General features: G+C 50.0%; 1 protein-coding gene across 3 annotated transcripts in view; it reads left to right on the forward strand.

The window, feature by feature from the left end:
- RPL38 (ribosomal protein L38) overlaps positions 1-3637 on the forward strand; it is a 280950-nt gene extending 277313 nt beyond the window's left edge. For all 3 annotated transcript variants that reach the window (XM_065563718.1, XM_065563719.1, XM_008167651.4), the window contains exon 5: positions 3559-3637. In XM_065563718.1, the coding sequence (XP_065419790.1) occupies positions 3559-3584 (26 nt within the window). In that variant the 3' untranslated portion in view covers positions 3585-3637. The remainder of the gene's footprint in view (positions 1-3558) is intronic.
- Positions 3638-13736: the final 10099 nt, after the last annotated feature.

The following is a 13736-nucleotide window of genomic DNA, read 5'->3' on the forward strand; positions in this document are numbered from 1 at the left end:
CAGCAGAAGTCAGGAGGGAGTGTGTCAAAAGTTGCATGCACAGGTATGCAGTGATGCTAGTCAGTTGTGCTAGTAAGGGTTACATGTTTCAATCCACATGTTATCTGTGTTCCATTTTTGGAAAGTAGCGAACAGCAAGGACCAAAATATCTGAATCAGGGACCTAATTATTACGGTTCCTTTACACCGAGATACACAAGTCATCTTGGCACGTACACCATGCAGAAGCTTCCTTGTGAGTACTGTACAAGCCTTGTGCTAAAGAAGCCGCTCTGCGGGTGATGGACTTCGCTGCTTCACCATTGGAAAAGCTTCCAGCAAGAGGGAGCGGGTGTGCTCCTGCACTCTCAGCTGCATATTCACAGAGTAATTTTACCAAGTGCCTGCTTGTTGCCTACCATGTTTCTCAACTTTTTCCATGGAGGAGCAGGGTGTCTACCCGTCATCTGGTAACGCCTGTATCTAACCTTACATCCTGTCTGGCACTTTCTGCACTTTTCACAGTTACTGTTGTCGTATCTGGCAAAAACTTTGATTATAGAATTAGCGTTGTCAAATCCTTTTCGGGCCTGCCTCAAGTACTTAGCAGGCAATTCATTGAATGCGTGTAATTTTCTGTAGCCATGACTTGTGTGACAGCCACAGCATCTCTGGTGCACACTGGGGTTTCTTTGTTGCATGTTCTTAACACGCAGATTCTTTCAGCTTGATGCCCTAATTCAGCTGTGTCAGTTCTCATTGTTCCATCAGCGTTGGAAGAGGGACATAGGCACAGGTCCTATTGGGCAACTAAGAACAGTTGCCATTGAAACATCATCCCTGCGTTTGCTAAGGACAGGGCTCTGTGGAAAGCAATTTGTGGACTGACCGCTGCAATGATTGTCCCTCCCTTGCTAGACTAAACGTCCGCTTTCTTGGCTGGACTAAAGAAGGTACGGATCCGATCAGAAATCAAGTGCACTGCTATCAAATCTCATGTTTTCAGTAAACTCTTGACTGCATGTAACATCCGATGTGCCAATAATATGTTGATAAGCACCTCTGGATGTGATTCAGGGTCAAATGGGTTTGTCATTGGTACTGACAGTGGTTAGTAAGAGCTGTAACATGATCTTTATTCTTCTTCAGTGCAGAGGCAAGGACTTGTTTGAGGACTTTGTCTTCACTACTAGTTCTCAGGACATTTCTTTCTCTCCTAGCTTTTGCATATTCATAATATGAATGTGTTATCTCTAACACTAATGCTGACCTGTGCATAAGTGTCACTGAATTAAAAAGCTAGTTTCTAGACTAGTGGTTCTCAATCGTTTATCATTGTGGGCTGCATATGCAGCCCACAATGTGTTACCTGGGCCTCAGGTTGAGAACCACAGTGTCGCTTCTCCCTCTCTCTCCGCGTCCCCCCCCTCTCTTCCCCGCCCAGACCCCTATGCCCAGCGCCTCCCACACAGGGACTCCTCCACAGAGTGGGACCAGGAGCAGAGCCCTGGGTGGACGGCCGGGCAGCAGGGAGCCCAGACCCTACCGGGTGGCAGGGCAGCCACACAGCAGCCTGGACCCAGACCCCGTGGGGCCCGCCGGCCTTTAGCACACATCTGAGTCGCAACTGCGTGCTAATTGGGCTGCGGGTTGAAAACTGCTGTTCTAGACTATTTCAAAGGCTAGGACTACATGCATAGATATTACAGACTAGACACTGCGTTGTATGTACAGAAGCTTACAAATGGAGAGGCATTACATTAGGAATTCACATACATTGTATCTACCCACTCTGCAGGACAAACTATGGACACATGCAGTCTACTGCTACTGCTGCACAACCTTCAGTGTAAGGCTGATCTGGTCAGCAAATTCGAAATGAAAATATCAGACTATTGCAGTCACTTGTGAGATACTTGGACAATTGAGAGTATGTGATATGAAACCAATTCATCGTAATACATGGCAAAATGTTGATAGCTGCCATTTTTGTCACATGCCAAGCAGCATTATTTGTAGGGAGAAAATTGCCCTTGCAAAACCAATGACAATCTTTGACCAGTAAACACCACATTAAGGTGTGTAACTTAAACAGTAAAACCTATAGTCAGTCATTGTAGTGTTTCTTGAACAGCGGAGGAGGAGACTTCCTCACTTTGGGTACCACTGTTTCACTGTGCCTACAGGCTTATGGCCCCATTTGACAGCCTCACATCACACCTCATCTACATGTACATTAAAGAAGCTTCAAATGATATCCCGCATGGGTGAGTGTAGGGTGTGTTCATTCAGCTCCAAAATATGGCCCTTATGCCTTAAACCTCACCTCATAGAGAGAACTACTGCGGGCAGGGTTGCCCTGTCTGTCTAATTTTGGTTCACTTTAATACCACTTGAATGCTGTGCGTATCCCATTGTCTTGGGAGCTTGCTGTTTCTGGCTGTGAATCCCCTATTCCTGGCAGTTCTCTGATCCTGGACTCTGGCAAAGCACAAAGGGAAGTGTCCAGCACTGCAGTCACTGGTTTCATGTGGTAACGTCATGAAAGTGATGCTTTTTAAAGAGAGCAGTAAGAGAGATGCTATAATACAGGGCACTATGAGGCTGACCACAGGGGTCATTGCAGAAAGTAATGGTCTTCAATTAAAAGGGTGAATGAGAGATACATGTGGGGTAACCAGAGCCAACAAGCCGAGAGGTGGTTGAGGCCCCAGCAATAGAGATCTGATAACACCCAAAGGATAGTCTAGAGCACTGATACTCTGGCAGTGCTCCTCCAGGGGCCCCTGGTGTCACATGCACTCATGGGCAGAGTGTTGAACTGCAAGTCCTGCCCTGAAGTGAATGATGGAGGGACCGTCCCATTCCCATAGCGGGGAAGGAGGTAATTCCCTCTTGCTACAGCCCTCTGCTAGTAGGAGAGGCTCTGGTGTTGCCATAAGAACGGCCACACTGGGTCAGACCAAAGGTCCATCTAGCCCAGTGTCCTGTCTTCCGACAGTGGCCAGTGCCAGGTGCCCCAGAGGGAATGAACAGAACAGGGAATCATCAAGTGATCCATCCCCTGTCGCCCATTCCCAGCTTCTGGCAAACAGGCTAAGGACACCGTCCCTGCCCATCCCATGGAGTTGCAGAGATCAGCAGAACCATTCTTGATGTGTCAGCCCAATTCAAGTGGCTTTTCGGTGCTGAATGCCAGGTGTGGGGGCTAAGTGCCCTGCATTGGGCCAGCAATGGGGTTTGCTGACCCGCCTACTGTATTAAAATCGTGGCCTCTTTCCCAGTATTAATTCTGAAACAGACTATCTGGCCCTAGCCATGCAGCAACTGAGCAAATGCTCTTGCTTTGAAAGCTGTGTGAGCAAGGTCTCGAGCCACCCTTTTCACAAGTCTGGAGGCTCTAGGCAGGCAGAGAAATCCACTCCTGACCTTTCATTGGGGACTGCAGTCATTTCAGCTGCTTGTCTCCAGGATGCAGTGCAACTGTTCCAGGGTTTCACAGCCAGACAAGCAGAAATAATGAGTAGGATCAGTCTCTCTTTAGCTACTCAACCTTTTTTTCTCCTCCCTTCTCTTTAGGTTTGGCTGTGAAGGAGCTGAAATGAACCAGTCGTGCCCAGAGCTTTTCACATGTATGATAATAAAAGAGGGAACTGTTCTCGCATGTCTGGCTTCTCTTTTCTGAAGGATGACTTGACCAACCTATTGCTGCTTATGTAACTGCTCCGAAAGGAATGTCATCGAATGGGCAGGCTCTGGACCAGCTGAGCATGGCTAGAGTCCTCGTGCTCCCCCACGGCAGTTTGGAGAAGCTGCAGAAGCCAAGCCTGTGCCACCTGGACTCCACTGAAAGAGGTGGTAGCCCAGGGCTTGCTGGCCAATGATACATGGGTCACATGCTGGGTCGGCCCCTCAGTCTATTCAAATGAAGTGATCAGCTGCCATATGGTCTGCTTGTCATTTATCAACAGCATCCGAATGTGCTGGGTCTCTGTTGCCCAGTGCAGCCGGCACTTCTAGAGGTGAATAGAAATGAAGGCACTAGACCAGCGTGGGAAATTGCTGCTTGACACCAATCTCAGACTTTGCCTATGATAGAAAGTTGGCCAGCGTAGCTATATTGTTCCACCCTTCTAGTAGAGACCCTTGAGCCAGTATAACTGCACCTGCACTGGGGCTTGTCCTGGCAGAGCTGTCGGGGAGGGGGGGGTCCCCCATGCGCCTAACTGACATGTATACGCTGGCCAAACTAAGGGTAGGCCAGGCCTAGCTCTGTAGACTGCAGTGTGTCCACGCTAGTGCTAACATCCAAGGAAAGCACTCGTGGCTCGCATCCCACAGGTTCACTGGCTCTAATGCTGAGATTTCCTTCCCATGGGCTGGGGCTGCAGTCGTTGGCCCTGTTAGTCCCGGTTCCCCTGTCTAGTGTTCAGTTAAGCACAAAATGCTGCATTCTCAGGGCCTGACCTGCAAAGCGCTTGGATGCCTTCAAACTCGCCGGGAAACGGGCACTATGGCCGTTTCCCCTCCCACAGGATCCGGCGGCTGCTGCTGTACCAATCATTCTCCAACTGAGGAAAGAAGATGGCCAACTTGATTTTAAAGGGATAGAACCCCTTGATCTGCCAAGCTTTCCATCCCCGTGCTGAGAAGGCAATGGTGCCTTAAGTTCTTAAGAGACATTAAGCACAGGGGTGTTGCTTCCAATGTTTGTTTAGTCTTGTAGCCTTTGCCCTAAGACGTTTACTCACCCAGAGCTCTGTGTACTGAACTTTCTGACAGTTCAGCGCTGGCGTTTGTGGTTTTCTGTAGCACAGACTGAACCCAGATTAGCAAGTGTCTATGGGCTCCTCCCCTCCCGAACATATGCAGGTTTGCAATCTCATGGCATCCCTGCACACGGGCTGACTGCATGGCAAACTGGGAGGTTTGTTGTATTTTTAGCTTTTTAGTATGGCTTAGCGGCCAGAGACCTTGGAGGTGCCAGCACCATGTAACCAGCAGTCTCTGCAACCAGTTTGGAAGCCCCCGTTTAGCGACCTTCTGGTGCTAATGCTTTTCAGAGTGGCTTGATTTTTGCTAAGCTTAGTCTAGCAGAACAAAGGGGTAGATAAGTGATGGTTGAAGTGCTAGCAGGCCTGCATTGAAGAGCCTTTCCCTGGCAGTCGATTCCACCAGCACCGATACAGCTCTGGGCTAAGTGTCCCATGTCTCTCACACATGGGTGCCTCCTAGCTCTGCCCCAGTTCTGAAGCTTCTCTTGCCAAATGTGGGTTGGCGAGACGGGTTGAGCTGAATAACTGACCTGCCCCGGATGCGGAGTTCTCTGCAGCAGGCAGAGTGGATCTGCCTGTTGTCAGTGTGCTGGATTTGTGCAAATTTCCGGGTGGATTAAGCTGAGATGGCTCAACCTCACACCGTGGGAGATTCAGGTCAGTGCTTTAGGTTCAGTTCCTCTTCTCTTCCCCACATATGCTGCATTCCATCAAGAAGGCTTCCAAAGCACTCTCCTTCACGCCAGCTGTTCTGTGCTGCTGCCAAAGAATTGATGGTTTGAGTAGTATCGTTGGGCAACTCCGATGTAGTACAAGATGCCACTAGGTGGCACCATACAATAATAAGTGCAAATGAATATATTTGCAGTGTTGTAGCCTTGTTGGTCCCAAGAGATGAGAGAGAGAGAGGTGGGTGAGGTAATATCTTATTGGATCAACTGTTGTTGATGCAAAAGATGAGCTATCAAGTGCCCCAGAAAGGCAAGAAAGCTCATCTCTTTCACCAACTGAAGTTTGTCCAATACAAGATAATACCTCACCAACCTTGTCTCTTGCAAATTATACATGCATCTTGAGCAGGGAGCTGAGAAAAATTTGAGACAACTTGCCAGAAGATTGAATGGCTAATTTTGTCCCTAGGAGCAATTGGCTGTTCTGCTGCTGTGAAATGGAGAATCTGCACGGGCTAGTAGAAAATTACAGGAGCCAAAAGAACCAATGACAATCTTCCTCATTTTTTTTAGATTGATTTTAATGTCTCTGCATCCAGAGATTCATTTTTGTTCTTCCCATCCTATGGTCCCCATCTGACTGGCATGTTCTCATTAAAACAGCAGGAAAGCTCAGAGCGGATGGTTAGTCTGTGCTCCCTGGTAGATCACTTCAATAGTCTCTGGAGAAGTAGCACAGTTTACATCACATTTTGTGACAGCGTTTTTCTGCTGTATTTGAACTCTGAATGGGCTTGCGTGAGTGTTTCTGTTCCAGTGTCTCATTAAAACTGCCTTCCTTTTGCTATGGACCGCTTAAAGGGTTAAATTATCCTTAAACTCTCATGATCTGTGCTTCTGGGGGCTGGCCTTATGTATGCAACAGAAAGGGCTGGGATCTTAAAATTAATGTTACAATTTTTGGTGAAAAATCATAACCCTAAAATCACAGAATTGTGGATTTTTTTTTTCTTTTCTGTCCTAGTTCCTGATTTAGAGCCAATTTACTGTGTCTGCGGATAGAAGTATGGCTATTACTAATGCACATGAACAGAGCTATACCGAATAAACCATGACAAAGGACAGTATTTTATCAAGGATGTGTGGTGACAACATAAACCACATGAGAAACTAGATGCGTTTGTCAGTAGAACCACAGGTATGATGTATAGAAGATATTCTATACTGCTGTAATTTACTGTTTATAATATCCCAGCACAAGCGAGATGGTGTGTTTAATAAAACACACCATGCATTAGAAGGTGTGTAGGAGCAAGTGGGAGTGAGCAGGGGTAAGGGCCATCTGGCTAGCCAGACAACTGCCATTTTTCAGAAAGCAGCCCAGCGTTTGACGAATGGTGTTATAACCGCGCATTCATTACATCAGCCTGGAGATTGACATCCGGCTGCCGAGTCTTGAAATTGACACACAGTTAGGTCTGGGTGTAGGAAGCAATACAAGTGGAGTGAGGCAACTGTGAACCATGTGACTCAGAGGTTGTGGGGGAGGAAGACTTATGGGGTCGGCTGGTTCATTTCCTGGCACCCATGACAGGATTGCTTCTGGCAGTGGAGTCTCAAGATCTTTGTGCGGTCTGGTTTTAGAAGCAAAACCACTTTGAGCCAAGGTAGCTATGCTGTAGATCCTTCCCCTTCCAGTGCAAACTGTAACAAGCATGCAAGTCCTGCAGCATCCCCTCTACTCCACTCCTCAATCCTTTCCAATCGCTGCTCTCTCCCTGAACAGCCAGTGGACACGCTTGGACTCCAGCCTTTAGGGGTTGGTGTTAATGTGTTTCAGGGTGGAGTTGGAGGAGGGGGGCAGTCAGTGAGGGATGGTGTAAGACTGCAAATAGCAGCTACTAGATTTGTTCTGTAATCTTTAGGACAAGGTGATCAAATGAGTGTAGATAAGACGCTGAATGACTTAACTGCTTACTTCCTAGTTTGTCACAGCTTGCAGAGATTGGCTTTAAAAGGATGCTGGACCACAGAGCCCATATTAGCAAAGTTTCTTGTTTGGGCATTTCCCTGGCTTAGTGTGTGTGTGTGTGTGTGTATGTATATATATGTATGTATGTGTGTGTGTGTATATATATGTATGTATGTGTGTGTGTGTGTGTATATATATATATATATATATATATATATATATATATATATATAATATAATGACCGTTGTTATTCACCTGGGATGCGAGCTGGCTGGAGACATGGTTTTTTAACCATATTCAGCAGAGCCACACCTCCCCGCATTCACCTACCATAGCCCCCTGCGTGTGCTTTCACATGCTTTGGGATGTGTACTACGGGCTCCAATTGTCAGACCTTTTTTTTCAGCTTTTGTTCCAGAGATGCTGTCTTCTCTGCAGGCCGGATGCCCAGGTTGGGGGAGCCTGTCTCTGTTTCCCTTTAAAAGGCACATGGAACTGGAAATGTAATGAGTGGAGGCCGTAGGCGGGTGCAGGAACTTTGAGGCCTGGCGTGGTGGACTATCTGTGCAGCTAAATTGTGGTTTCCCAGCCCAGCTGAATCACTCCTGCCCCTGCAGGAAGCCTCAGAAAATTCTTAGCTGTCCTTGGTGGTGTTTTCAACTGCGACTTCAGGATGTGGCAAGTGCCAGTTCAAAGGTGATCACGGGGTGGTGAAAACAGGACTTAGAATGGGCCCTTTGTGTTCTCTGCTCTTCCCAGCTCCAGGGCTCAGTGAGAGTGGATGGTTCTGGCTTGGAGCAGCCTGGGACCTACCCCAAACTCCCCCTGCAAAGCAATTCCCAAATGCTGTTTCCTTCCGTCTGTGTCTGAGATTTAATTTGTTGCTGTGCTTTGAGATCTACAGACGAGTAAAATGGGATTGTGTACACTGCAAGGCATTCTTAACCTCTCCTTCCTGTGGGGAAAACCCCTGCCCCCATCTGACCCTGCAACTCCGCTTCCGTTATGGATCCTTTACAAAACGGAGGTTATTGGTTCTGAGAGCATCTCCCCTCTCCAAGGGTCTGGCTGGGCTAATAACGCACTTGCTCCCTGCCAGTGTGGGGCTTTGATTTCACGCATTTTCTCATTGTCCTGGTAAAGGACAAGTCCTTTGTTTAATCAGCTGCCTAAAATGTGACATTCAGAATCTGCAATCTCAGGCCTCTCCCGGGGGAAGGCACTGCCAAGCTGAACTCATTAGGTAAGTAAGTGCGAGCAAAGGACGCCAAGATGGCAGGTAAAGCTCATTTGTATCCACTGTGATGTTTCCTTCCATGTGGCCTAGAAACAGCTTTCACCCCCACAGCAGAGAGCTACCCCCTCCAGCTATTAGTGTTCAGCACAGGAAGTTAACCCCCACACACACTTCTGTCTTCCTTAGTCTGCTAGTGAGTGTGTGAGACTGCGTGGGAACTACCAGCCCTTGCTCTTATGAAACGGGGGGTGCCTCGGACAGGCAACCCTGCACACATTCCTCCCTCCCCATCTGCAAAGCACCATCAGTCTTATTCTCCGATTTCAAAAGCTAAACACTGCTCTTCTGGAGCTGGGCCTGTCGGTCCTACCGGGCCTGGGACCACACTGCTGATGCAAGTCTGCCCGCCTTCCACTTTTTAAACAGCAGGGCCGTGAGGAAACACTAGCAAAAGGAAGCTTCTCTATGTTTCAGGCCGGGTCCTGGGTTTAGTACATAAGTTATCGGTGTAGTTACCAGGCCGAATTCTACTGGGGTGCAAGTCGAGCCAGCCCGAGAGTGCAGGGGATCTGCAACGTGCTTTGGCCGATGATTCTGTGCAAGTGGCTCTTATGCTAATGCAGTGCCTGTGGAAAATTGTAGCTCCCCCGGCTTTTGCTAAGCAGTTGGGTCTCTGCCTGCCCTTGCTGCTGTATGGTGGCAAAAGATGGGCCGAGGGTAGCGTTCGCACCGGAAAAGCCCTTTTCTCGGCTTAATTTGTACGGTAATGTCTGGTCTAAGTTTAGGAGCAGGATGTCAAGGAGTCAGGCCATTTCTGTGATTAGCTCTCACACCCTGACCTGCCCCACGGCATTAGTCATAGGTGTTAAAAACCATCTCTATGCACTCAGATAAAAATCGCTTCCCCTGATGTCTGGGCTCTCAACCCTTGGGCTGCTAGAACATGACTAGATCTCTGAGGCAGACCAGATGAGTCCCTCCTTACCATAATAGATGAGCATCTCACAACCTTTACAGTCTTTATCCTCCCAACTGCCCTGGGTGGCAGAGCTATTATCACTTTCACAGATGGGGAAACTGAGGCACAGAGGGGCTAAGTGATTCACATAAGGAGCCTATGGCAGAGCAGGGTCTCGCATCCTAGGCTACTGCCCTAACCACTGGACCATCCTTCCTCCCAAGTCTCCACTGGCTCTAGACTCTTCCATCACAGCCACGGCCTGAGTTTCAAGGGAAAGAACAAAAGACAATTTATTTAGATAAAACCTTCCAAACCTCCTTTGTCCATGAGAACGAAGCAAACTCTGGCCTAAGCCTACTCCTGGTTTCCTGCGTGCCCTTCCTGCCCTTTGTTTCCTGCAGAATCTGCAACACTTTTACTTTTTTGGTTTTGTTTTTTTTTAAATGCGGTTTCTCGCTCTCTCCTTTTGGAGGTGTCCCCAGCGCCCGGGCAGGCCCTGCTAGCCCATTAATGGGCCTCTATCTGCCCCAGCCACTGCAAAGGTGCCTGTTGCAATCCTCCATCCCGCTCACCTCTGCAAGATGTTAACGCCAAGGTCTCATTGTGGTGACTTCACTGTAGTGTGACCAGATGTCCGATATTAGGGGCTTTGTCTTGTATAGGCAACCTGTTACCCTTCTTCCCCCCCCCCACATCCTGATTTTTCACCCTTGCAGCCTGGTCATCCTACTTCACTGCCACGGAAGGGCACAAACGCTCAGCGAGAGTCCGAAGTCTTTGGGGAAACACCTCATCTCACCTCTTCTTCCTGCAAAAATAGGCTCTTGCCTTAGTCCCCTCCTGCCTCCCTACACAGGATTTCTTTGCCCACGGACCCTTAGCAACTCTCTGTCTTTGCTAGTCTCTCATCTCCTGTGGGGCCTGGGGCTCTTTGTTTAAAAAAAAATAAAATAAGTAGTTCAATGACTCTATTAGCCGGAAGAAAGACACTTGTTCCGTTCTCTGCTGTCATGTTTGTGTATCTCAGCAGGGAGCGCTCCAGTGGAGTCAGTCGGCGCTTAATGGGATCTGCACCTTTAGATCCGAACGCTTTGTATTGAAAAGCACCATGACTCCTGCCCCTTCCTCTGCATGGCTTTTGTCAACTTAAGCCTAGAAGAGCCCGTTGTGATCTCTAGTCTGAGCTCTGCATGCAGGCCGGAGAATGTCACCCAGTGGTTCCTGCATCAACCCATGCCCTCTAGCGGAGCCCCTTCTGCGGGTATCTCTGGGCAAGCGGCTGGCAGATAATTAATTGCTGTTGGTTAATTTCCACCATACCGTTCAGCACTGCATGAAATACAAACATCAGCAACAGCACTGAGACCATTTCAGGTGCAATTACCTTAGCTACCCCCACCTCATTGTCGCACAGGGGCAAGGGCGGCGGGTATCGTAACTAAACCTCCCCTACCCCGGGCTGTGGTTCTGCCCCGTGGACCCACCCTCACTCCCCTGAAGCCAGCTGGAACTCCGGTTGGGGCTTGGGGTGGCTGGGGAGGGCTGGCTAGGGGCAGGGGAGCTGGGGCTCCTCCAGGCACAGGAGGGGGCTCACTCTAGCTATGGGGGGGCTTGGGCAGAAGGGGCAGGGCCAGGGGCCTAGCCTCCCCTACAGAGGGTTCACCCACCGTCCATGTACAGGGGTCAATATTCCGAATGAGAAAGAGGGAAGACAAGCCAGAGGAAGGATGAGAAAAAACTTACATGTGTGTTCATTCAAACATTGCTCCTGCTGGTAGAAGCAAGGTCCAATGCTGCGCACTGCAGCCGGGGGGCAGAGGGCTAGGAAGGGTGTGATGTTCCCCTCTGGTGTTATCTGGACCGGTGATCTGCTAGGCCACTCCAATCCTCGACTCTGGGAGCCAGCCTTACCCTGCTGTGCTGTGAGAACCCCCACTCCTGGGCTGTTCACGCACAGCCTCTGGCATGTGAGCTGCACTTTGGATTGTGCAACTGAATGACACTAGCCAATATCTCCCAGACACAACCCTAGGAACCTCCGTCTGGCAGTGTCCAGTTATGCCCGCTGGATGCCGCAAGCTTATATAAGTTTGTCAATTTAACAAAGAAATTGATATGTACCAGGCTTGTTATCCCAAGGGCAGCCTCTGACATACTTCAAATCAAACGCACTGCTTCAGGTAGAAAAAACACACACATTTATTAACTATAAAGATAGATTTGAAGTGATTATAAGTAAAGGATAACAAGTCAGATCTGGTCAAATGAAATAAAAGCAAAACACATTCTAAGCTGAGCTGAACACTTTCAATGTCCTTACAAACTTAGATGCTTCTCACCGCAGGCTCGCTGGTTACTTTGCAGCCAGGCTCTTGCCTTTGATCAGCGCTTCAGTCGCTTGGTGGTGATGTCTGTAGATGTAGGTGGAAGAGAGAGAGCATGGCAAACGTCTCTTCCTTTTATCACGCCCTTTTTTCCCTCTTGGCTTTGTCCCCCCGCTCCCCCTTCAGCGTCAGGTGAGCATTACCTCATCGCAGTCCCAAACTGCCCAAAGGAAGGGGGTGACTCCCTCGAGGGTCTAACAGATTCTTTTGTTGCTGCCTAAGCCAGTGTCCATTGTTCCTGTGAGGCTGGGCTGGGTTTGTCCTATCCATGCCCTGATGAGGTGTGAACTGCCCCTCTGCTCTTGGAGAGTTTTTGCCTGGGCTTGCGTTAAGCCATGAGGATACATTTTCAGCCTCATATATCATTATAACATCACTGTAACAGCAATGCTCAGTGCATTATGAGCCTCCCGAAGACACCTGACGTGACAAACTTTGCATTGGATACCACACCATCATTTTATAAAGATGAATGTGGGGGTGTAGGGTGTCCCCCCAAGGTACAGAGCGTCAAAAAGGGACCTTAGAGGGAAAAGGGGCAGGCTCTGAGCTCCGTTTGCTTGCTTCAGAAACTGTTTGGAAGCAGCCAGCACACTTGGCATCAGGAAAACTAGAGTTCAGTCCATTTGGGGGCAGAGAGGGGGTGTCACTTCTCAGCCCAGGAGTGATGGAAGCCGGGACACTGGTAGTGCTGTGTGGCCGTACTGTGCCCTTCCGAGTGTTTTCCTGACAGGCATGAAGGGAGCCTCTCCGCAGGCCTGTGGGGTGAGTATCAGTCTCCCTCTTTTACAAACGGGGAGGTGCTGGAGCCCCAGAGAAGGGAAACAATTCGCCTAAGGTCATGAAGCAAGTCAGTGGGAGAATCCAGAGAGGAACCCAGGAGTCCGGAGCCCCAGGCCTGTGCTCTAGCTACTGATCCTGCCCCCCCGGGGGTTGCATTTTTGCAGTGTTGCCCAAATTGTTGGTGGGAGCGGTGGGGATTGAATCGGGCTCTGAGTACAGCAGCAGGGCCTGCTCTCAGCTCCGATTTGAATGCCTAATTATTATCCAGCATTAGCTGAGTAGGATTCTAGCTCGTTTTCCCTGAGCGCTGCGCACAAGGATCCCCCCCACCCCAGCCCTTTATAGCTCCCATTTTAAAACCAGGCCATGTCCCTCCCCGGCAGCTTTCCCCATGGCTCTAACGTTCTTCGGGGAAAACTCTGCGCCGGCCTGGCTTGCAAATGTAGGCTCCAGTCTTTGGAAGGGCTGTGCCCCTATATAGCCCGCAGGTAGCGGGCAGAGGGGGGAGGGCGGTGCCCCTACAGAACCCGCAGGGAGCAGACGGAGGAGGGAGGGCGGTGCCCCTAGACAGCCCACAGATAGCGGGCAGCGGAGGGAGGGCGGTGCCCCATAGAGCCCATAGGAAGTGGGCGGCGGAGCGGTGGGCACTGCCCCATAGGGCCCGCAGCAGGTAGTGGGCAGCGGAGGGAGGGCGGTGCCCCTATAGAGCCCGCAGGTAGCGGGTGGTGGAGGGGGTGGTGCCCCATAGAGCCCGCAGGGAGGGTTGTGCCCCGTGGGGCACGTGGGGAGCGGAGGGTGGAGGGAGGGCGGTGCCCCTGTGGAGCCTGCAGGCTGGGGGGGGGGGGCAATGCCCCTATAGCTGTTGCCGAGGAAAGGGCAGGGCCCCTATGGACCCAGCAGGTTTTGGGGGGAGGGAGGGGGGCTGGCTGCGCGGTCCCGCGGGGGGCGTGGCTTGGCGGGTGCGCGCGGGTGG

Source organism: Chrysemys picta, chromosome 12 (assembly GCF_011386835.1).
Source record: "Chrysemys picta bellii isolate R12L10 chromosome 12, ASM1138683v2, whole genome shotgun sequence".
Lineage (NCBI taxonomy): Eukaryota > Metazoa > Chordata > Testudines > Emydidae > Chrysemys > Chrysemys picta.